The following is a 26,225-nucleotide window of genomic DNA, read 5'->3' as shown; positions in this document are numbered from 1 at the left end:
ACTTTAAATATCCTGGTTTGTGTTTACTTACTTGATCATATCTATATGTACCACCTGCAGCATATGTTAGTCTAAAGATGCTGGACTGCTAAAGATTCTGAAAATAAATATAAGCAGTGAGAGGCTTTTAGCTTTGGGGCCCCAAAGCTGTGAAGTGACATGCTTGTTTCAATAAGAGATGTCCCAGTTGGTCTCCGCATTTAAATCTAGCCTGAACTCATTAATATAAGCGTACCCTGATTAGACCTGCTGATCATTTTCAACTATTACTCTTGCCACTCCTGTTCCAGGGAAGTGATGGATGAAAAATGTCACCACTTTCTTTTTGTGATTTAGTTTGGTGTGTGTGTGCATATATATTGTGGAATGCTAAAGAGGAGATGGACCAATTGACCTAGTTAATTGTAACTGGATTTGACTTGTTTTTAATTGTTATTGGGCTCTCCTGAGGTTTATTTTCTCAAGGAATGACATTCCTCTCCATTGTTAACTTCTCAAATCTTGGTTGTAAAGTTTATACTATTGTATTGAAGACTTTTTTTGGGTAATAAATTAGAAATTTCTGTTTTTATTGTGGTTTGTTTTAACCTAATTTCAGTTTATACATTATTGTTTGTAGTACTAAGATGTTGTACCGTGTTAGCCATTATGGATGTAGTGAGAAGTCAAGCAAAATGACACCTTTTATTGGCTAACTAAAAAGATTACAATATGCAAGCTTTCAAGGCAACTAGGGCCCCTTCTTCAGGCAAGATGGAAACGCTTGCATATTGTAATCTTTTTAGTTAACCAATAAAAGGTGTCATTTTGCTTGACATGTCACACGATGCATATTGTAATCTTTTTAGTTAGCCGATAAGTGGTGTAATTTTCCTTGACTACATTCATACCTTGTAAACTTGTTCAGGAGCTCTGAGCCTGTACTTACTGAAGACCTTTATTAAAAAAAATTAAATTTCATTAATAAGTAAAATCATCACATTTCATGATATAAAAATATAAAACTTGGGCTTGTTGCATTTGTTTCTCTTATACTTGATGCATGAGTGATAAAAGCATACATTGAAAATTGTCAACATGAAGGGGAGGTTGAAAGGTAAATGCAGTTGAATTGAAGCCAAAGAGGTTAAATTGCGTAATAAAAAAACCCTTGACATGTGGAGAGAGGCAGGCTGCTGTGACCCCTTCAATATTCCACCTGAAAAGATACAATGCTGGTTCAGGCCACTGCTGAAGGAGTCTTAAAAGACAACACCTAAATCTGTTAAAGAAAGTTGAATAATATAGAATAATATAGAGTAGCATTTCAAAGTTGATTTTTTAAGTACTCTGTTAGGATTAGTTATTGGGTTAAATGTGCTATTTCATATGTATATTTAATGTTGATGAAATAATTAGGCTTATTTATATACAATTTTTGTATTCCTATACATATTTTGAATGTTATTTGTTAGCAATGTCACATTTTTAATTTTTTGGTCTTTTTTGCACAGGATGTCAGCTATATAGCAAAATAATCACACCTGGCTTGTTACATAGTCAACTTGCTGATATGGCCACTTAAATTGTATGATTTAAAAGCACCCATTTCAGAGCTACTCGTCTGACAATTGTTGTTACCGTAAGGAACATAACATATATCATGTAAATTAGGCTGGTGACACATTGCATTACTTCTAGTTGATGAGTATGTCAGATTTGATGACTGCCGTTACTGATCTCATTGCCTCAGCATGTCTGATTACACAACCAGGAATTGCAGGGAATCAACAACTTTCCAGTATAGTTTCACATTTCCAAATTATAACAGGCTTGTCCTCATTTCTGACAGTCAATAACTTGTTACTTGATGGAGCTGATGCTGTAGTGAATACAGGTATGATGAGTTTGGCTGCAGTTTCATACCCCATGCCCTGTTATTTTGAGGTATGAAATCAGACAGCCGAGTCACTGTATTGTTTGCGATCCTTTAGCAACCGTGTTCCTTAGTCCTTTTAGCTGCATTATCCACATTGTACTTGTGGCTGAGTGGTCATTGGTTCTCAACTCTTGTAGTACGTACAAAGCCCACTGCTACTTAAGGCAAAAAAAAATGTTTGATTTTTTTGTGGGGAGAGAGTCACAGACTGGTTGGACTGAGTTGCTGGGTATGACATACTACATGACGGGCTGTCACAGAAATACAGTGGTGTGAAAAACTATTTGCCCCCTTCCTGATTTCTTATTCTTTTGCATGTTTGTCACACAAAATGTTTCTGATCATCAAACACATTTAACCATTAGTCAAATATAACACAAGTAAACACAAAATGCAGTTTTTAAATGATGGTTTTTATTATTTAGGGAGAAAAAAAATCCAAACCTACATGGCCCTGTGTGAAAAAGTAATTGCCCCCTTGTTAAAAAATAACCTAACTGTGGTGTATCACACCTGAGTTCAATTTCCGTAGCCACCCCCAGGCCTGATTACTGCCACACCTGTTTCAATCAAGACATCACTTAAATAGGAGCTGCCTGACACAGAGAAGTAGATCAAAAGCACCTCAAAAGCTAGACATCATGCCAAGATCCAAAGAAATTCAGGAACAAATGAGAACAGAAGTAATTGAGATCTATCAGTCTGGTAAAGGTTATAAAGCCATTTCTAAAGCTTTGGGACTCCAGCGAACCACAGTGAGAGCCATTATCCACAAATGGCAAAAACATGGAACAGTGGTGAACCTTCCCAGGAGTGGCCGGCTGACCAAAATTACCCCAAGAGCGCAGAGACGACTCATCCGAGAGGTCACAAAAGACCCCAGGACAACGTCTAAAGAACTGCAGGCCTCACTTGCCTCAATTAAGGTCAGTGTTCACGACTCCACCATAAGAAAGAGACTGGGCAAAAACGGCCTGCATGGCAGATTTCCAAGACGCAAACCACTGTTAAGCAAAAAGAACATTAGGGCTCGTCTCAATTTTGCTAAGAAACATCTCAATGATTGCCAAGACTTTTGGGAAAATACCTTGTGGACTGATGAGACAAAAGTTGAACTTTTTGGAAGGCAAATGTCCCGTTACATCTGGCGTAAAAGGAACACAGCATTTCAGAAAAAGAACATCATACCAACAGTAAAATATGGTGGTGATAGTGTGATGGTCTGGGGTTGTTTTGCTGCTTCAGGACCTGGAAGGCTTGCTGTGATAGATGGAACCATGAATTCTACTGTCTACCAAAAAATCCTGAAGGAGAATGTCCGGCCATCTGTTCGTCAACTCAAGCTGAAGCGATCTTGGGTACTGCAACAGGACAATGACCCAAAACACACCAGCAAATCCACCTCTGAATGGCTGAAGAAAAACAAACTGAAGACTTTGGAGTGGCCTAGTCAAAGTCCTGACCTGAATCCAATTGAGATGCTATGGCATGACCTTAAAAAGGCGGTTCATGCTAGAAAACCCTCAAATAAAGCTGAATTACAACAATTTTGCAAAGATGAGTGGGCCAAAATTCCTCCAGAGCGCTGTAAAAGACTCATTGCAAGTTATCGCAAACGCTTGATTGCAGTTATTGCTGCTAAGGGTGGCCCAACCAGTTATTAGGTTCAGGGGGCAATTACTTTTTCACACAGGGCCATGTAGGTTTGGATTTTTTTTTCTCCCTAAATAATAAAAACCACCATTTACAAACTGCATTTTGTGTTTACTTGTGTTATATTTGACTAATGGTTAAATGTGTTTGATGATCAGAAACATTTTGTGTGACAAACATGCAAAAGAATAAGAAATCAGGAAGGGGGCAAATAGTTTTTCACACCACTGTACATAGTGACAGCCTCCAACTCAACAAAATCATGTAAATTAAATCTGTGCTTGGAAATCACTGGAATAGTTGTGTAATGTGATGGGTGCTTTAGTGTGATTTGTGTTTCTGAGATGATGTCATAGCTCAGCCAGAAAAACTTTTGATTACATACGTGTTTAAAATTCATTGCAGGGCTCGCAAAATTTCAAAATCCCTGGTAGCCCTTCGGGCAGGCACTCTTCAGTTTTTGGTAGCCCAAAATAAATTTAAGTAGCCCGAAAAAAAGAGATTATTTTTAATGTATAATATTGTAAAGGAAACAAAACATCAATCAAAAAATTGTTAAAACACAAATTACAACAACTGTATAAAAATTACAATCATCAACTCAAATATTTGGTTCTAATTGAACAGAAATTTCTATGAACTTGTAAGAACTGTGTAGAACATGATTCAGTCTGTGTCAGATTCTGAATCTGAAATTTCCACCGAAGTCATGGATGAGAAAATGCCACTCGACTTTGAGGGCATAGCATCTCCTTCATCAGCTTTCTCTTTCTGTGCATCAGCCTCCATTTCACTGCTCTTTGTTCTTGTCGGGGTTTTATGATCCAGGTGTCTTGAACCTTTTCCAGAAATCAATTGACTTGTCAGGGCAAAAAGATTCAACTGTTTCCCCATTAATGGAGAGTTGCATGCAGTCATTCAGTGTTTGAGGGTGTAGAGAGGTACGATGTGTTGTCATCACTCGGTTCATGCAAGAAAATCCTCTCTCACAGATGGCTGTTGATGGACTAAGTGTCAGCATTAATTTCACCAGCAACAAGATATGAGAGAGGTGTTCTGGATTCCCAGAGAGGAGATCTCTGTACAAGCAATCATCTACCTTGCTACCCCGGTGTTCTGCAAGCCACATTTTTAGATCCATCCATTCTTGTGGAATTTTCTCTTTCTCTTCCTCATCTAGCAAACTGGCAAAATGTGTGACAAGATAATCTACCTCTTCATCCCCATAATTTGCCAGCTCTTCTCTGGGGTAGGGAAGAGTGGAAGGGTCAAAAACCTTGAAACGAGAGAGGCTTTTCATGCAGAATTTTAAGTCTGTTGTCCATGTACTTGACTGTGTTCTCAATAATCTTTTGAATCTCTGCACCAAAGGTGTCTTTGTCTGTGCCCTCACCTCTTCTAGCAGGTCGCTGACTTTTTGTGAGCTGAGTTCCACAGCAGCAAATGCTACCATCCTCGTTCGCTGTGAACTTTGTGTCCAAGGTTTTCTGGTATTCTCCTGGTTTTGTTTTTAGGCAGAGTAAGCGTGATGTGGTGTTCTCAACTAACTGATTTGTTCGTGTGATGTTTAGGTTATCATGCTGAAAATCAGTACAGCACTTGGATAAGATGGTACTGTAGTCCAACATGAAATGCAGGAAGTGAACAAATTTTTCAGTCTTCATCTCCTGCATCACCCCCTTAGCCTTGGCTGCATCCTTGGACTTGACATCACTTCGTCCTGCCATGTTCTCCATATGAACAACAGTGGGAGTGTAATTTTTTTTCCACAGCCTTCAGACATCTCAGCCGGCTTGGAAGCCACCGTGTGCTGTTCAGGCCACTGAAATGTGCCAGTTTCTCATTTAGCAGTTCACTTATTTCTGTCAGTTCTGTTCGCTTCTTTGGGGAATAGTAGTACATTTTAAAGATGGTTTTCAGTGTATCTTCAGATTTCACCAGGTACTCACAGCCATTCACGCTATCCAGCACGACTAGCTCTAATTTGTGTGCCACATAGTGGATTGTTATGATGTGGGGTATCCTCTGTTTCAGACTCCCAGCTACTCCTGTTTTCTCACCCATCATCACTGCAGCACCATCAAAATTTGCACACACTCCTTTCTTTTTCCATGTGTCTTCTCTGATACCCATGGTGCTCACTGCTTCATCAATAGCCTCTAAAATACCTGCAGCATTTGCACTCTTGACTGGCTGACATTTGATCATGTATGTGGATATGTCACCATTATCTCTCACATACCTGACATGAACCAACTCCTGTTCTATTATACCAGTGTCTGTACTGCCATCTGCAAGAATGGATAAGAACCTGCCTTCTTGAATTTCCTTTTCGATCTGCTCTCTTGAAGTTTTTGCTATTGCTCCAATAAACTCTCTGCAAGCATGGTCATTGAGGTAAGTGGAACCAAGATCTAGGCCATTTGCTTTTTGAAGTTTGCAAAGACTACTAAATTTTGCCAATGGTAGTTCACTCTTTGCAACATAGTACACTGTTCTAACCAGTTTTTTCAGGACTTCTTGTTGTGCTTGGTTTATTTTTAGTATGTTTTTTGCAATTGGTGTTTGTTCTGGGAAAGATGCTGCAGACTGAGCACCAATGCAGTTCTTGTGATGCAGAGATTTCTCATGGGTTCTGATGGGGTCTTTCCTAAAATTACTGGTCCCAGTAACAATGGCGCTTGTCGAGTCAGAAATCGAGGGAAACTCACGACACACCCGGCAGAACATTGTTATTTAACTTGTCATATTCCAGCCACAGAAATTCTTTTGTCCATGAAACCAAAAAGCTGCACTTTCTTTTTGCCTCATAGTCTGATTTGTCATAACTTTTCCGCTTTGTGGTAGGCTTTTCTTTGGCTGTCCCTTTTTCACCCTGGCCTGTCTTGTTTGGCTCAGCAGAACTAAAATACCGTCGTAAATCCATCTATTTTTACACACGCACACACATAACGGTCAGAGATTTTTTAAATTCTCTGCACAATCAACCTCTATCACATGTTTAAGCTTGCTGCGGGAGATTTCACTTGTCACGTTTGAATAGTATGCTAATGAGTGATTAGACGATGTCAGAGGAATTGGTGCGCAATTAATCCTTCACTGACCAATCAGTACTGCCGCTCTCTATACACAGTTTGCGCGATCGCAAAGTGAAAGTGACAGTAAAAAACAAGCGCAAATTCAAACGCAATTTCAATATTTCAATTTTTCACATTTCACAGTGGCTCATCAATGCCCGAAAATGACATAATTACCCAGCTACATTTGCGAAAGAATGCAAAAGCATGGACATATATTTTTCCTTCCTATGATAGCCTAATGGGCAATACTGAGATAGATTTTGGTAGCCCGACTGGAAGACACAATAGCCCCGGGACGTCGGCTAGCGATTTTGCGAGCCCTGCATTGTGTCGCATATGTATACTTTGCCATGTGAACTTTCAATGTGCTGTTCTTGCAGTGTATGTTTTTTTTTTTAAACTTTGTACACAAGCCCTGTGTGTTTAAACATTAAAGTTGTTTAAATGCTTCTAAAAGTTCCATGTTGAAAGTGAAAATCCCGCTTTTTTTATGAAAATTAAGAAAGATTAGCTTTTTTTCTTTTTATTATTGACCGGAAAGCCTCACACACAGTAAAGAATTTTTTGTCATTTATTCCATCAATACATTTATGATAGCAAACCTTACTTTATCAGTGTTGTGCTAGTTGAAATTGGTAACACTTTATAATTGTTTGCTGTGACGGTGACAGCCAAGTTAGTTTTCTTTCTTTTCAGTTTTCTGTCTTTATTAAATATATGTATATATATATAATATAAAATACACATACATTTATTTACTTAAAGAGCTTCAGTAAAAAGCCAAAGTTCCCTGAGGACAAACAAAGTACTATATGTCTATTGATCTAGCTAGTTTATAGGTTAATTTTGAAGCATTCATCTGAACTTATTTATGAATTAAACTGTAGAAATACACTACAGAACTTTGAGCTCCACAATCTAGACAGTAAAGTAGTAAGTACATAGCGAATGGAACGTTTTTTTTCAGTTCATTCTTATCAAATGGTAAAATAAAGCAACAGTAAAAAGCTATACAAGTGATAAAATAAAGCATGTGGTGAGGATTGTAGTCCCTGCTTCAATCAATGTTGTTAATGCTGTTGCTCGAAGTTGCTGGCTGCTGTTCATGACTTTTACAAAAAGTGAAACCAGGCTGTCAGCGGCTCATTCTACAATACTACAACACTAGTATAAATAATCATGGTTAAGTTATGAATATTTAATCTTGGTGGAAATAGAAACAAAACTCCAGACTGATGTTGCTGCTACATGAGGAGAAATTCCCATGAGTTCAGTCCTTTTATATGATAAATTATTGTAGTAGAATAGTACAGTAGTCACATTCTTTGTCTACCAGCATTGTGTATACAGTCTGTGCACAGATAACATTTTCCAGGCTAGTGTCCTATTTTACATTAAGAACATGAAAGTATCTGTGCAAGGTCAGTTTTGTGGTGATATTGTAGAGCCAATTCTTCTTCTTTAGCAGCACATTCTAAGCTTGTGGAAAAATCACTAAACTGTAGGGTGACAAGCCAAGAATGACAAAGTTTAATAGGAAATCAAAGTAGAGTAGAAAGCAGTACTTGAAATTGTATGTTGAGAAGGTGGACCTGTAAGAGTCCTGAATGTCAAAGCAACAGTATCAATTATGAGAGGAAATGTTTCACATCTTGTGAGCAAGCAAACCTTACTTTTGCATCTGATAAAATGAGGGGCACATGGAGAGATTAGCTTAGAGGAAGTGAGGCACAAAACCATGTAGTCAGCTTATAGGTGAAGAGAACAGGCTTGAAGTGTGTCCTAGCCTCAGTGCGAAACCTAAGGATTTAGTGCAAGTGTAGCGAGGGACTTTATAAATTATAGGAGTACAAAAATTCTGGGTGAATGGGAAAGAAGATTATTACCACCATGAATGTAGAATGACCTTCTAATCGATTGATTGTGATTGGGGTCAAGCTTGTTTCAGCCATGAATAAGCTTTATTTCTATACATTGTATGTGTTTTATCTGGTAGCACTAAGTTTAGAACATTTAAAGTTAATATAACTTTCTTTACACTAGTATATAGTTTTATTATGGCAGTGTTCAGCTAATAGTTCAGAGAATTCACCACTCTCTAATGCACAATGCGCCACTTCAGTATATTTTTGATTATATAGAATATATGTGTGCATTCAGATTTATTTGAACTGAACAAAAATTATTGAAAATCTTTGGGTTTTGCTCAGTAATATAAAGTTCTGACTCTTGTAATAGCACTAAGTCCCTTAATTTGACATGCTTTGCACAATATTATAATTGTTACATTTGAAATGGTAAATAAGAAAATTAACACATTTTTTCAGAGAAATGAGAGTATGCACATTTTTATTGTTGTTCCTTTCTTAAATTAATGGAATTGTGTATTTGTAATGTCTGCTTTTCAGTAGCCTTAAAAGTGAACAAGGTTAATTTTTTAAAATATATCTAGGCTTTTGCACTGTGATTGGAATTGTTTCAGATTGTAAAGGCTTTGTTTTTGTTTATGGTGTAAACATTTTTTGTTTTAAAGAGCATTGCAGTTTTACAATTGTGTGTATTTTAACAAACACTGTACTCGCTAGGCTTTCATATTTGCGGTTTTATTTACTTCAGAATGGCACATTGTCATGCAATAGGAGTAAAAAATTTCACCTTTTTTTTTTTTAAATAAAAAAATAAAATAAATAAAAAAAAATAATGCATTAGAGATCTTCCCAGGTTATGTCATGGTGTTGTCTAACAATTTGGAAATGTTCAATTTTGTTGTTGTTAATATTATTTCACAGTTCTCGTACTGCAATTTCTTTGTATTTGGCTTCATCTGCCTCTTCTTCCTTGGACAGCTCCAGCACAAAGCTGGGAAAGCTGCCCATGGCAGCTTCACGGACATGGCTGGTGGCTGCGTCCTTCAGTGCTGTAGCTTTTGAGCACTGAAGAGCTCCCAGAAGGCAGAGCCGTTTCCAAGGAAACCACTCCACTAGAATTTCAAGTGACCGGGCAAAGCCGGAGCCATTTTCCAGGCAGCCTGCTGATAAAGTTACTAGGAGGCGTTTCTGTAATGTCTGTGTTGCAGTCTAGGTTGCCAGTCAGGCATTGCTTTGGCAATTATTAATCACAAGTTTCTCAAAACATGTCATAAAAGTGCTTTATTATTCACATTTGCCAGTTGATACCTTCTTCAGTTTTAAAAAGGTGAACTGAATCATCTCATGCCTGTCTTTTTTTCATTTATGATCAGTAAATGGGTGACGTCAGTCTTTTTGCACGCTGCGTGAAGCTGTATCACAAGTGTCGACTAGAGGACTGCTTGAAAATGGAAAGACATTGTTGTGGAGAGTGTTAAATAAAATAGTCCTGAATTTTTCTATAAGGTTAATTTAAGCTCTGGTTATCATTTGAAACATTTAAATTTAACTGCTTACTGTGTCATTGTTACATTTTACAGTGCAGAAACCATTGTTCCTACAAGGATTTGATTACACCCTTCCAGGCATGCATCAGCATGGCATTTTACGTTTGTTCATGTTTTTAGTTTAACGTTTTCGTGTTCTCTTTCTACAGAGAGGTACAGTTATAAGTACTGTTATCCCAGAATGCCAATTTTGTAATTCAGCTTTAGCACCTATCCATGAGTAATGCTCAAAACAGTGCTCATTAAATATGCAATAATAAATGAACCATGTTCGAGGCAATTGGTAAATTGCTTTATTAACCCTGTATTAAAAAAACAAAAAAAAACACCTATGCTTTAAATCGGGTGTATTTTAGTTCATAAACACTGTCACAGGGTTATTTCCTTTTTACTCCATTTATTCATTCATTTTAGATTTACAGCATGTACCATCCTTCTTTGTCAAATTTTGTGAAACTTAGTAGTTAACAATTGCAGGTGTACTGTGATATGAGCTTTAACAATATATCAAAAATAATGTAAAAACATCCCAAGACTGAGTGTTTCACTTTATTGGATCACATAGAAGTAAAAAAATCAACTGTATTATATGCTGTGACATTAGTATTACTAGTGCTATATATTTATAGTAAAATAATCTTTTGGTGTATTGGTGATATTAGGTGAATTAATCCTTTTGTACAGTTAACCTTGAACTCTGAGATGGCCTAGCAAGTCAGAAATAAGCCTGTCTTTGGGATGGAAATGTGCTTTCACTTCAGAGCAATGTATTGAATTTCTGTTTGTAATTCTGTTTTTTGTCTGTGTGTTACAGTTTTGTGACACAAATCCCAAGTTCCTGTTTATTTTTGTAGTTCATTTGAGCGTATGTCTTTCTTAATCTAAGAACACGTGTACAGCAGATAAACCTGACTACTCTAGGTACAGGTGATACTTGCAGGCTGGAAGAATGGTTGGCAGTGGTTTTATTTTGACTGCTGTCATTATATTTTACAACATTTAATACAAAAGCCACGATTACTACAGTCATTGTAAATTAGCTGCACAATCGTTGCAAAGGGTAGTTCTTGGGGCAGTGGAGGGTGACTTTTCCAAGACTGAACTGAATTTTGAAGGGCAGTAGGGCAGTGAGTCAGTGTATGAACGAGAAATATACTTGTGTGTTAATCTGTAGCCATGGGTTCTCCAGTGGCATCACTGATGGTTGTTTTAAAAAATCAGTTTTTTCTTTTTCAAAAAAATGTCATTTTATTATTTTACAGCTAGGTGATTGTGGTTAGAATGGTGGTTTCCTTATTGGAAAATGTCTTGCTCATTGTATCAGTCTATACATATGTAGATCATTTTAGAGCTATAACAACTAATGATTGTCTTTGTTGATAAAGAAGAAGTTTGCTAGTTCTGTCATCTGTCCGGTCCCTACATGAAGACATTTAAACAAATAAATATAATGTAAGAGTCGTGTGCGGTACAGATTGTTGTAAGTTTAGCTCAGCAGGAGTGGGGAGGAGATCTCTGTTTAGTAGTTTTCCCAGCTTCCTTCTGTCTGTCTGTCTGTCTCTTTCCTCTCTCTATTATTGAATTAGTGGTTTAAATTTTAGCAGTTGTCCATCGTGCTCTAAATATTTACAATCTGTAACAGGTTTCTCAATGTTGCTAAAAGTGTTTTGCGCCCCACTACCTAGACTCCTATGACTACATTACCCCCTGCATTGATCTGTTTACACTGGATTTCAGTCAGGTGTCAAATTTTCTAGACAGTTCTGAGTTACAAAGCTAATTGTTTAACCACAGCGGCTGTCTACACTGCTTAATCTATATAAATTTGGTTGGCATTTTACCATTTGCCAACCTGGGCTTTGAAGCAGTAATTTAGTTTTTTTTTTGTTTTTTTTTTTCTCTCTGTAGAACTCTATCCTGAAGAATGTTTTGTAAGGTTCCTCGAATTAAGGCCTTCTTCACCTTGGTGTTTTTAATTATTATTCATTGATGTACAAGTTTCCACACTTCTTGTTGTTCAGAAAGGTTGTACTATTGATGCTGCACTGTGTGAATGTTTTTGTGAATCTGACTTAATCAGCTATATTTAAAAGCTGTGCCTGTAATGCATCTTTTTATTCAGTTGTCGATGTATAATGTAAATGTGCCTAATCTTTTTTTCTTAAAGGAAATCCCATCCCTTTATTTCTTGCCATGTTTGTGGTACTGGTGGAATAAAATCTCTTGTTTTCATGGAGAGCTGAAAAATTTCAAGTTATGCATTTCACATAATTGTCATGCCTGTTATCAGGTGGCATGCTGAAAATGTGTAAAATCCATACCTTTATTCCTAATCTATTTCTGAATAAGTACTTCCAGAAAACCAGACTAGAATGAGAAAAGCAGGATAGAGCTTTTGAATTGAGGGTCTGCATCTCCACCTCAGTCACTGGTATTGAGTTCTGTTTTCAAAGTTGGGGTTTTTCCACGTGTGTTAGTATTATGACTACTAATCTTCATATGATTGTTTTACTTACTAAGCAATAACCAATGAACCAACAAACTTACTCCTTTGTCATTCTCTCAGAAAAACTAGAATCTATTTGGTCCGATAATACACCATTGAACTTAAGGTGGAGACCGTCCCTGGTTGGGCTGCTAGTACATTGCTAGGCTCAATCACTAATTTTGCATACTCGCAATATCAGGCAATACTAAAATGTTTTGTGTGTTTGGATTATGTGGAAGGTGTTTGTTCTCATTTTAAACTATTATTTTAAATAGTAAGAAAAATATGTATTCCAGTCTTTTAAAGTTTGACAGTTTTTTTTTTGTTTTTTTTTTTTTAAACCCTGATTTGTCAAAATGTGTTTTGGTCAAGCCAGTGTACCAAATCCACTACCTAAATCTACCCATTTACTATTTAATAAAATGTTAAGATCTGTGTGTGTATACATTTCTAGTCCTTCCGTGCAATTTAATTAGTTAGTTTGGCTTTGTTGATGCGATGGAAAAAAAGAGTGTGTGTGTGTGTGTGTGTGTGTGTGTGTGTGTCTGAGATACACAAGGTGGATTAAAGGCGCTGAAGGTACACATGGGCCAAATGATATCAGAAATGTGAAATGTATTTGAATACATGTTTTCAATAGGGAAAATGGCTATTGCTTTGCATAAAAAAGTAAGCCTGGTAATTATTTCTCTTTTTTCTTTTAGGCACTTGTACAGTATGCAGGTAGTCGCAACACACAGGAACATGGTGCTGCTTTGTTGGAAGTCTATCGGATATCCATCGAGAGATTTGCAGTTGCAAGACCATATCTTACCACGGACTGTGAGAATGTGTTGTTGGTGGTCAAAAGGCTAGCCCTGTAAGTTATTTGAAATATTCACCTTTACTTATTTAGCACTTAGGGATGCTCCAATTGATCAGCCGTCAAGTGGAATAGGTAGTCCTTTTGTTTTTTTGTTTTTTTTTGTGAAAATCTATCAGTGATTTAAAAAAAAAAAAAAAAAAAAAAAGCTGGTCACCAAAACCATATTTTCAGCCCCTTCTTTTCTGTTTTAGATAGATACTTTTTTTAATCCCCAAGGGGAAATTCACATACTCGAGCAGCAGCTGATTAAAAACAATATTAATTAAAAAGTGATAAAAACACAGTGCATGGTGGAGAGTGCGAGGCAGGTATAACAGTCAATAACATTGTATAATGTTACCGTTCAACGCCCCCAAAGGTGGAACTGAAGAGTTGCATAGTGTGGGTGAGGAACGATCTCCTCAGTCTGTCAGTGGAGCAGGGCATGTTCTCAGTCTGTTCAGTGGATGCAGTGGATTCTCCATGATTGACAGGAGCCTTCTCAGTGCCCATCGCTCCACCACAGATGTCAAACTGTCCAGTTCCTTGCCTACAATAGAGCCTGCCTTCCCCACTAGTTTGTCCAGGTGTGAGGCATCCCTCTGACTGCTAAACCCGGGTAGCTCCACTTTAGCATCTGGGATGCTAGTTGTTAGCCATGTTTCACAAAAACACAACAAACTGCATTCTCTGTAGTTCCTGACATTTTTCACCAGCGCAGCCAGTTCATTGATCTTATTTGGTATTGAGTTCACATTTCCCAGGTCACAGAAGGCACCGAAGGCTTGTATCACCACTTCCTCGCTAGCTGCTTAGCCTTTAGCTTAGCACTGGCTCTGCTGCCATGATACTGCCTTCTTGCCTCGTCAGGTAAATAGGGAACCACACCGGCACGGACCTTCGTTCTCAGTGCTTGAAGTTGACTACCTGAATAGACAAGTCTCGGCGTGTAAAAATCCATGTCCAAGTAGTAAAGTGTCCAGGAAATGAGTCCACATAAAAGAAATGTATTTATTTTATACAATTTATATTTATAAAATTATATATATAATATGTATTTAACATTTTATATATATATATATATATATATATATATATATATATATATATATATATATATATATATATATATATATAAATAATATATAAATAATATATAAATAATATATAAATAATATATAATATATTTAAACTTTATTTGCAGTGCTTCCTTATGCAAGGTAATACAGTAGTTGAGCCAGCTCAGATCTTTGTTTTGCAACAAACTTACAGCAGTGAGTGTTTTGTATGTGAATGAGAGGTGACTGGTATATTAGCCTTTTCGTTAAAGAAAGAGGAATAATAAACTGAACATAGTGATCAAAGTTGTCCTGTGCACATTGACAAATGGCAAAAAAAGCTAATTTATGGAATTCAGACCATTATTTTGTCCTTTAAATTAAAATGGGCACTGCTGGAGTTTGGATAGCGAGCTTGTTTAAAATGCAGCTGCTCACACTTTTAAGTGGTAAAAGAAAAGAAAAAAGAAAAATTTGAAATTGCTGCTTAGTAAACAAGCAAGTTTTGTTAAGGAACGAGTACTACATAATTAAAATGCTAATCCATATTTTAGAATTACACCTGAAGAATTATGAATGTCAAACTAATACACTGAAAAAAGCACACCTCTATAAATTTAGTAAATGTGTACATTTTTACAGTAAAAACCAGTAGTGCAATTGATTTAAAATGGTTAGAACCTATAAGTGCATGTACGTTTACATTTATGTAGTGTTTAAATGCCTGTAGCAATTGTGTGAGAATATATGTATGTAACATCTCAATAAATTATAATTGAAATGTTAATTTATTTCAGTAATTCAATTCAAAAAGTGAAACTCGTATATTATATAGATTCATTACACACAGAGTGATATATTTCAAGTGTTTCTTTTCATTTTGCTGATTATTTTTTTTTTTTATAATTAAGCCTTGTTTCAGATAGGTACACTAAAGAAAAAAATAAAACAATATGACAATTTGTAGTTATGAGAAGCCTCTTATTTTCTTCTGTGCCATATGTATTGTGGATAAATATTTTTGTACATATTTTCTTAGTTAAAATGTCCTTAAAATACAAACCTTATTTTAGTATTTTATGGTCACTGAACAATAAGCCTACAGAATTAAATTTTTTAAATAAAACATGAGCAGTTAACACCTATGATCTATAGTGAAATTCTAAAAAATACACTTTAATGTAGGACATAAGGCTTCGATTAGTCTGGTTATTCAGGAGCTTAGTGTAAAAACCTTTTTAAGTGAATGAAGGGAAAAAAAATCGTAATAGGTATCGGAATCAAGATCAAGTAATATGAAAATCGGTGATTGGTATTGGCCTACAAAAAGTTGGAGCATCCTTAGTAGCACTGTATAAATCTTGGAATGCTTAGGTAATGCTATTATTATGTGGATAGAAGTAATATGTAAAATCAGCTTATTCTCTGGAAGTAATGTACTTAATTCATCATTGTTTCATTAAAATATATACCTCTAACTTAAGATAATTATTTTCAGCAGAAAATTAAGTTTTAGTGAGACAGGATGCCAGAAAGCTTCTTTTAAATAGGGAAAGGGCAGATATCGAATTCCTAAATTAGTTTCTAATTTTGAAGTATATCTGATTTTCTGTTATAGGAGCTGTTTTGAGCTGCTACTTTCACTACCTGACACTGAACTTACACGTGAATGTTGGCTGTGCCTTCATCAGTCACTACAGGCAAGAGTTTTATTTTCCATTAGATTAACTTTATATTTTTTGTTTAAAGGTCTAAAAATTTCATATTTCCTCAAAATTGTGTTTGAGGAGGTCTTCATGATTTCCTGTTGAAACTATATTCACACTTATTAAATTCGGTGAATAGTCTTGTATTATGTATTTTTTAGTAAAGCTAAATATGAGAAATGGACGTAATATAAATGTGAGTAGTATAGCATTATCAAATTGGGTTGTAGTTGGGTGTGTTTGTGTGTGTGTGTATATATATATATGTATGCTTACATGTATACTATTTTGTTGGTTCTATCTGTCATTTACTGTTGTTAGTTGTATAAATAAGTATAACTGTTGTGGTTTGTAAATCAAAGAGTCGTTAAATAAATGTTGTGTAAATGACCTGAAGAGGTCATGATTAAGGCATTTTGAGGTTCATTTTCTTATGGGGGCAAGTTCCCTGGCACGTTCCCCTCCTCTTAGACATTCTTATTTGAATGACTATTAATAACTCTTATAAGTGAAAAGTTATAAACAGTAAGTTTATTACTGCTGGTCAGCCAAGAACATTATCAGATTTCAATTCAGTGTCTGCTTGACCGAGTTTAAATCATTTCTATAGTTCCTTAGCACTAAACTATGAAGTCTGAGTCCATATTGAGTTTATGGATTTCTTGCACTTACACAAACTCTTGTGCACCTCCACCTTTGGCAGGAATATTCATAAATTGTTTTGGGGCACACCTAATTGACTCCCTTTTTAATGAAGACAACTGTATAAACTTGCCCTTCCTCCTAGTGCTGGGCGGTATGACCAAAATTCTATATCAAGGTATTTTTCAAAATTATACCGGTTTCACGGTATTGGATGGTATTTTGTTCCCACTGCAATTACTGGCTGACAATAACCTATTCCACTGTCATGTGAATTGTACATTGTACAAAAAACATTTTAAATGTCCACACAAATATTAATACAGGTTTGCATGGTCCCATAAAGTGATACTTTTCAAGGGGATGGCACTAATGAAGAGAAGGAATCACATTGCATGACAGATGCAGTCAAAATATACAGCCTTTTTATTGAACAATATTTGCAAACAACTTAAAGTAAAATTTTGACAACATATTTTCAACCATCCAAAGAGGCATTTAGATTAAAATATCCAGAGGTGCTTGTCAAAAGTTGTATTGCACTGAACAATGTCTTAGAAAAGAAATAAATAGTAAATATTTTTTGTAAACCAACTACACTTTGTTAATGTTAACAATCTCTGTCCACTGACATGTTAGTGACTTTTTAAACAACTTTACCATCATTAAACTGTATAATATTTAAACTAATAAATAATAACAATAAATAATAGTGCAACTTCCAATAATAATGCTATTACTTCCAAGACTTGAAGCCCAGGGGCATTACACAGTATTCACCAAATAAAAATAAAACAAGTGCAACTTGGTGATGACATCTTTACCAACTGACCCATCATTAAGGCAAACTACACTAATATGGACCTTGCTTCAAGCTAAGCTATATACTTAAATAATAAAACTGCAACTTGCATTTATAATGCTATTTGTGGTATAGCCCTATGGAATCGTATTAGGGCCACGGTGAAGAAAACAAAAATACTGACACAGTGAAATAAAAAAAAAAGAAAAACTATATGTCAAGATTAAAATCGACATTTCTACTTTGTTCTCATAGTTTATTTTGTCATTAAAGTAGAATGTCGTAAACTAAACTTCATCCTAATAATGTTTAATTCACTAGATTTTCTCAAACCCCATCATAAGTTATGTAGCACATTAAATGCTTTTAAGTGTTCCCCAACCCAGTTGTTTATCGCTACTGTCTTCTTAAACTGCCTGACTGATCACTGCACAGAATACATTCACTTCATGGTATTCCTGCTCTCTGAAAATGTAGAACGCTAAGATAATTTTTCATGATGAAATGCATTAAAGCAGGTATTAAACATGCACGGTATGCTCGCCACAACTGTCTGATAGAACATCTGCAACATCATATTGCAGATGTTGAAGGACCCAGCCTTCTAAGGAAGTATAGCCGGCTCTGTTCTTTCTTACACAGAGCATCAGTATTGGCAGTCCAGTCTAATTTATCATCCAGCTGCACTCCCAGGTATTTATAGGTCTGCACCCTCTGCACACAGTCATCTCTGATGATCACGGGGTTCATGAGGGGTCTGGGCCACCTAAAATCCACCACCAGCTCCTTGGTTTTGCTGGTGTTCAGGTGCAGGTGGTTTGAGTCGCACCATTTAACAAAGTCCTTGATTAGGTTCCTATACTCCTCCTCCTGTCCACTCCTGATGCAGCCCACGATAGCAGTGTTGTCCGCGAACTTTTGCACGTAGCAGGACAGAGAGTTGTATTGGATGTCTGATGTACAGTGCATCCGGAAAGTATTCACAGCGCATCACTTTTTCCACATTTTGTTACGTTACAGCCTTATTCCAAAATGGATTAAATTCATTTTTTTCCTCAGAATTCTACACACAACTCTGCCTAATGACAATGTGAAAAAAGTTTACTTGAGATTTTTGCAAATTTTATTAAAAATAAAAAAATTGAGAAAGCACATGTACATAAGTATTCACAGCCTTTGCCATGAAGCTCAAAATTAAGCTCAGGTGCATCCTGTTTCCCCTGATCATCCTTCAGATGTTTCTGCAGCTTAATTGGAGTCCACCTGTGGTAAATTCAGTTGCTTGGACAAGATTTGGAAAGGCACACACCTGTCTATATAAGGTCCCACAGTTGACAGTTCATGTCAGAGCACAAACCAAGCATGAAGTCAAAGGAATTGTCTGTAGACCTCTGAGACAGGATTGTCTTAAGGCACAAATCTGGGGAAGGTTACAGAAACATTTCTGCTGCTTTGAAGGTCCCAATGAGCACAGTGGCCTCCATCATCCGTAAGTGGAAGAAGTTCGAAACCACCAGGACTCTTCCTAGAGCTGGCCGGCCATCTAAACTGATCGATCGGGGGAGAAGGGCCTTAGTCAGGGAGGTGACCAAGAACCCGATGGTCACTCTGTCAGAGCTCCAGAGGCCCTCAGTGGTGAGAGGAGAACCTTCCAGAAGGACAACCATCTCTGCAGCAATTCACCAATCAGGCCTGTATGGTAGAGTGGCCAGACGGAAGCCACTCCTTAGTAAAAGGCACATGGCAGCCCGCCTGGAGTTTGCCAAAAGGCACCTGAAGGACTCTCAGACCATGTGAGAGAAAATTCTCTGGTCTGACGAGACAAACATTGAACTCATTGGTGTGAATGCCAGGCGTCACGTTTGGAGGAAACCAGGCACCACTCATCACCAGGCCAATACCATCCCTACAGTGAAGCATGGTGGTGACAGCATCATGCTGTGGGGATGTTTTTCAGCAGCAGGGACTGGGAGACTAGTCAGGATAAAGGGAAAGATGACTGCAGCAATGTACAGGGACATCCTGGATGAAAACCTGCTCTAGAGCTCTCTTGACCTCGGACTGGGGCAACTGTTCATCTTTCATCAGGACAACGACCCTAAGCACACAGTCAGGCTATCAAAGGAGTGGCTTCAGGACAACTCTGTGAATGTCCTTGAGTGGCCCAGCCAGAGCCCAGACTTGAATCCGATTGAGCATCTCTGGAGAGATCTTAAAATGGCTGTGCACCGACGCTTCCCATCCAACCTGTTGGAGCTTGAGAGGTGCTGCAAAGAGGAATGGGCGAAACTGGCCAAGGATAGGTGTGCCACGCTTGTGGCATCATATTCAAAAAGATTTGAGGCTGTAATTGCTGCCAAAGGTGCATCGACAAAGTATTGAGCAAAGGCTGTGAATACTTGTGATTTCTCAGTTTTTTATTTTTAATAAATTTGCAAAAACCACAAGTAAACTTTTTTCACGTTGTCATTATGGGGTGTTGTGTGTAGAATTCCGAGGGGAAAAAATGAATTTAATCCATTTTGGAATAAGGCTGTAACATAATAAAATGTGGAAAAAGTGATGTGCTGTGAATACTTTCAGGATGCACTGTATATAGGCTGAACAGGACCGGAGAAAGTACAGACCCCTGTGGTGCTCCTGTGTTGCTGACCACAATGTCAGACCTGCAGTTCCCAAGACGCATATACTGAGGTCTGTCTAAGTTAGTCCACGATCCATGCTACCAGGTATGAATCTACTCCCATCTCTATCAGCTTGTCCCTAAGGAGCAGAGGTTGGATGGTGTTGAAGGCGCTGGAGAAGTCCAGAAACATAATTCTTGCTGCACCACTGCCTCTGTCCAAGTGGGAGAGGGATTGGATTAGCATGTAGATGATGGCATCCTCCGCTCCCACCTTCTCCTTTTATGCAAACTGCAGAGGGTCAAGGGCGTGACGGACCTGTGGCCTCAGGTGGTGAAGCAGCAGTCACTCCATGGTTTTCATCACATGCGACGTCAGAGCGACAGGCCGGAAGTCCTTCAGCTCACTAGGATGTTTTACCTTTGAGACTGGGGTGATGCAAGATGTTTTCCAAAGCCTCTGGACTCTCTCCTGTTCCAGGCTCAGGTTGAAGATGCACTGTAGAGGACTCCCCAGCTCCAACGCACAGGCCTTCAGCTGTCATGGCGATACTCCATCTGGACCTGCTGCTTTGATGGCACAAAGTCTCCTCTGCTCTCTGCTTACCTGGGCTGCTGTGATTGTGGGTTGGGGTAGACTCTCTCCTATGCTGGTATCAGCAGAAGGATGGGTGGAGGGTGCAGTACTCCGAGGTGAGAGTGGGTTAGCGTGGTCAAACCTGTTAAAAAATTTGTTCATCTGGTTTGCTCTCTCCACGTCTCTCTTGATGGTACTGTAGAATAGAAGACAACAAACCTGAGTGTAAAATACTAAATACAAGTAAAGTACTAGAACAAATTCCTGAACAAATAATGTAATTTGTGATATAACAATCTCAAATTATCTTGAGCATCTGGACAGAGAGGTAAACTGAAAGGTCAGAATATTAGGGTAACTTAAATGCCTTCCTGAACAATTGTGTTTTAAGTAGTTACTTTAAAATAACGAATTGAGTCATCTGGTCCAATTAATTTAAAGAAGTCATTCCAATGTTTCTGTTGCACAATAGGGGCAGGTTAGTGTGTGGCACAACAAGATTGCCAGAGTCAGTGGACCTTAGTGGGTGAACAGGGGCGTAGTGATGGAGAAGGTCAACGATGTAGCCTGGTGCGCGGCCTGAGTTGTAAGACACAGAAAACCAGTGAAGGCGATGCAGGATGCATGTTATATGCTCACTGTTGAGGGCCTGTCTAAGTGCTCTTGCAGCAGAATTTTGAATCGGCTGGAGTTGTGATGGAAGATTGGAAGGGGCTCCTGCCACTAAGGAGTTTCAATAGGTATGCACTGTCTAATGGTATTAGTGTATCTTAAAACTATTTATTTTTTGTGACCATTCTCTCATCTGACCAACTCGCACTGGTTTGCAAAGACTGGAAAGTGAATATTTTTTCCACATGGGCTTTTTTTGAGTTGTGAGCTGAAGATTTATAACATTCCTAAGTGACCTTGGAATGCTGTAGTAAATATTGTAATGGAAGATTTTTTACATGGCCAAGACAGTAATTAAAATAATTTTCACTTGGGTTGATCTATATAAGAATAAAGCAGCAGTAAATATTTCTGAACAGTTTTACCAGTCTTCCTTTTTTTTATATATAATATATATATAAACATCTCCTGAAATTGTCATTCTTTTGCAGTAGTGTTAAGCATTGAATTATGCCAAGTTATAATGACGGTAAATAACACATGATAAATAATACAAGCATTTGAATCTGTTTGATTTTTCTTCTCATAATCCTAGAAAGCACATGCAACATTAACAGAGTATGGCAACAATGACTTGCTGGCACTATTGGAAATTACGGGTGCAGGTGGCTCTTGGAACAATTCTATTCTTGTAAGAATTTTGGCCCAGATGCCTTACGAGCAAGAGGAAGGTAAGAGGGTGTTTGGTTTTTTCATCCTCCTCTCCAATCAATAATCAAAGCACACATTTTATCCTTGCATTCAGACTGAACAATATTCTTTAATGTCTGTGTATATATTTTTTGTAAATTGGTGCTTTTAAAGCTATCCTTTTGTGTGTGCGTATGTATAAATGTATTTTTAAGTCATTTTAATCAATTTAAATTCTGATATCCAGCTCTTAATGATGAACTTTGGGTTTCTAGGAATATACTAAAGTGTAAAGCCAATATTGCAGTTTAATGAGAAAAATGAATGAACACTAGATGGCAAAATTTTATTATACTGGTACGACTATAAAGTACTATTATTATACTTTGAAATGTTCAAATTTACTTGGGTAATTCAATTTGTCTGCCTTACAAGGTGCAAATAATTATTGAAGAAAATTACAATTTAGTATTTAAAGATATGTATTTTATCACAATTTAGAATGTTTATTTCTCTTTTGTTTCTTAGGACTACAAATTATTAAATTTAATTCCTACTTTGGAGCAACTAGTATGTAATGTTTAAGAACCCCAAGTCATTACCTGCTACATCTGAAGTATAATTCTCAACATAATGCACGTTTATTGAAAATCTTAATCTGAAGTGAATTTACTGTACACCTTAATATAAAGATATTTGGTATGAAATAGTAAATGCATTTAAACCAGATGGACTGAATATTTTTTATTACATTATCTCAGTAAATGTACATTTTTAATTTTTATTCTGCTGTATTTTTAAAATAATGGAGGATTTCACATTTTTCAGAATCCTAGTTATCATTCCAGTTTTTAATTTTTTATATGTATTCTGGCAGGTTTCTTTCAATACTGCTAATTTAATGGGTTTATTTGATGCACAGTCAACAAGTTGTTTTTAAGACAGGCCACCATATGCCACAGCTGTCATAGCAAGTGATTATTACACATCTTGTATGTAATTTCATAACATCTGTTTAGTGCTAAACATACAAGTTGATCACTTGTCAGATAGACAGAAACTGATTTGTCCAAAATGGAATTTGGGTTTTTATACAAATTCATTCAGTAAGTAAAATATAACAAACCAATATACACATGAATTCCAAAAAAGGATGAAAAATTATGACTTCGCTAAAGATGAAGAGTATTCACAGTGAACATTATAAAGGCATGTTGCTGTAGGTAAAAAGGATCCTCAGTAGTGTTTCTTGCCACTTCTGCTGAAAAGTGTTTTGGCTGAAAGACCTCAATGCTTGTGTGTCAGAGATGATCTGCAGCATTGTTCAAAATGGCAGTCGGTTTTGTCTTCATTCTCTTCTTTGCTACTACCTCCAAGAGAGGCCCACCAAAGTAATAATTATGGGACCCACTGAAATTATGTTACTAACACCACAACAAAGAAAATCACACTGGCCATCCCAGAGTTGTAAAACATGTAAAGGATCTCACTACCAACATTAAAGGAATGCAGTCTCTGGGGGGGAAAATAGTCTGCCCTGCCTTCTCTCTTACATAGTTCCTTTGTGTTAAGAGACCTGTCCAGCCTGTCATTGATGTGGACCTCCAAGTACTTGTAGTAGTGCAGTATCTCCACATCCACCCCCTGCATAGAGGCCCTTTGGTGTGACGAAAGCCAATAAGCTAGTGTTCTACCCCACAAATCAACATACCCTGTTAGCGCAAAACATCTAAAAATTGAAACCGGTGACATGACCTGGTGTTTATTTTGAGTCCGAGGTATACAGGGTGAAGAGTAGAGGAAACTGCTGCTCACATCCACATCAGGGAGGCGATCCTTGAGCCTCCCATCTACAGTCTATCTGACAAATAGTCTGTTATTCAGGAGAACAAAGGCTCATCGCACCTGTACAGAGCTTACCTCACAGCAGGGATGGCTGGATGGTATTAAAAGAACTGGAGAAATCAAATAACCGTGCTGGCAGTTGTGTACAGCTTTTGTATCCTTAAGTCATATTCTTGAAATGTAAAATGTATGTTTGTTAATTTAGTAACCATTTATCTTACTATAGAGTTGCAGAATATTTTTTTTTTTTTTTTGCAAAAAGGTTTGTAAAGATCCACACTACTGTAAGAATGTAATTTTTTTTTCACTCTCAGGGTTTTCAGGTTTCAAAAACATACAGTACATTTCTTTTGTTAACAGCAGTCACTGATCTTTTGTTTGGTTAATCCATATTTTTATCTCAATTTATGTCGTCTTTAGCAAATGCATGGATTTCTCAAGAAGGTCCTTCATTTCTGGAGCTGAGAGTTAAACACCTGATTAAGATAGGCACCATACCTCAGGCCGTTCTGCTGGCTAAACTCTGTTCAGAAAGTGACTTTATTACACAGAAGAGCATGTTTCGCCAGACTTACATCTCCCTTCTCTGCAGCATGCTGCCCAGTGAAGAAGCTATCAGTGAGGTCAGTTATGTTACAACAGATCTGTGAGCATTATTAATAATGAGATCTTGATCTGTGTAGACAAGTATAAAGTTGACCTGACTCGTGCATAGTTATCATTCTTGTCTTTACAGATACTATAAAATATGAATGTTTCATATTGTCATTGGTTTTAAGTTGCTTTAAAGACGAGGCTTAATTCAAACAAAATGTGTGAACCTTTTTCCTTCCTGATTTTTCTTCTGTTTTTGCTCATTTGTATGTTAAAATAATTTGTTTGCCCCGTGATATCTTGAAAGAGAGCCAGTATTGATCTCTTATGTTTTCAGGAGGATAATTCTAGGGGGTAATGCAAGTGGGTTGCAAAATAAAAATACATACCCACTTTTCATACATTTTCTGTGCTTCCTGTAAAATAAATTATGATGTGGTTCTTTAAATGTAAAATGTTTTGAAAGAGTTGTTATTCCTTTATATAACCCGTCTATAATATAAAAGGTCTATTATATTTTAACAAAACAGGTAGAATTACTGTGGTAACAACCTTTCACAAAACAAGTTCAGGTCAAGTTTCCTAAAAATTGATAAAAACAGTGTATCTATAATAATAAAAGGCAAAGTCCTGACTGACTGACTGACTGACTGACTCACTCACTCACTCACTCACTCACTCACTCACTCACTCACTCACTCACTCACTCACTCACTCATCACTAATTCTCCAACTTCCCGTGTAGGTGGAAGGCTGAAATTTGGCAGGCCCATTCCTTACAGCTTACTTACAAAAGTTAGGCAGGTTTCATTTCGAAATTCAAAGCGTAATGGTCATAACTGGAACATATTTTTTGTCCATACACTGTAATGGAGGAGGCGGAGTCACGTATCGCGTCATCACGCCTCCTACGTAATCACGTGAACTAAAAACAAGGAAGAGATTTACAGCACGAGACACACGCGGGAACGAAGGTAAATGACGTTAATTTTTGACTGTCTTTTAATACTGTGTAAGCATACATATTAACACATGTGCAATTAAACGTGTGCATTTACGGGGTGATTTCTCAGGCTTAAAAGCTCACCTTTTATCAAACGCGGGAACAAAGGTAACTGACGTTGTTCACTGTCTTTTAATACTGTGTAACCATACATATTAACACATGTGCAATTAAACGTGTGCATTTACGGGGTGATTTCTCAGGCTTAAAAGCTCGCCTTTTACTAAAAAGGTAAATGCAAAACTATTTTCAATCAGTTTATTGAAACGCTCCCGTTAAGGATTGCAATAACATATTCGCGAGATAAAAGAACGAAGTAGGGGGAAATGGAGGAAGAGCCGGAAACAGCGAAGAGCAAAAAATTAATTAAACAATTGAGAACGGAGCGAGTGAAGCATACAAGCATGTTCATAAGGGAAACAAAGCACGGTGTAAAACGTAAGTTTAAATTAAGTTTATAGAAACGCTCCCGCTGCGGATTGCAATAACATATTCGCGAGATAAAACTTTAATGAGAAGACACGAGGTATAAACGAACCACACGCCATGGCGCAACGTTAGGGGCAACAGTTTCAACCATTCTATGATCTGCTTCTTGCAACTGAAAGACGGCACATGGCGGATGTTAGCCGACTTGCTGACCGCAACGTTAGGGGCTTCAACTATGGCGATTAC

The 26,225-nt window shown here is 37.3% G+C and overlaps 1 protein-coding gene across 1 annotated transcript in view; it reads left to right on the top strand.

Moving 5' to 3' along the window:
* rlf (RLF zinc finger) overlaps positions 1-26,225 on the top strand; it is a 59,311-nt gene that overhangs the window by 21,728 nt on the left and 11,358 nt on the right. The window contains exons 2-5 of the mRNA XM_028818397.2: positions 13,259-13,413; positions 16,075-16,156; positions 22,014-22,149; positions 24,374-24,576. Of these exons, the coding sequence (XP_028674230.2) occupies positions 13,259-13,413; positions 16,075-16,156; positions 22,014-22,149; positions 24,374-24,576 (576 nt within the window). The remainder of the gene's footprint in view (positions 1-13,258; positions 13,414-16,074; positions 16,157-22,013; positions 22,150-24,373; positions 24,577-26,225) is intronic.

This window comes from Erpetoichthys calabaricus, chromosome 14 (assembly GCF_900747795.2).
Source record: "Erpetoichthys calabaricus chromosome 14, fErpCal1.3, whole genome shotgun sequence".
Classification (NCBI taxonomy): domain Eukaryota; kingdom Metazoa; phylum Chordata; class Cladistia; order Polypteriformes; family Polypteridae; genus Erpetoichthys; species Erpetoichthys calabaricus.
Note: the sequence above shows the minus strand (reverse complement) of the source record. Positions and strands in the feature narration are given on the sequence as shown.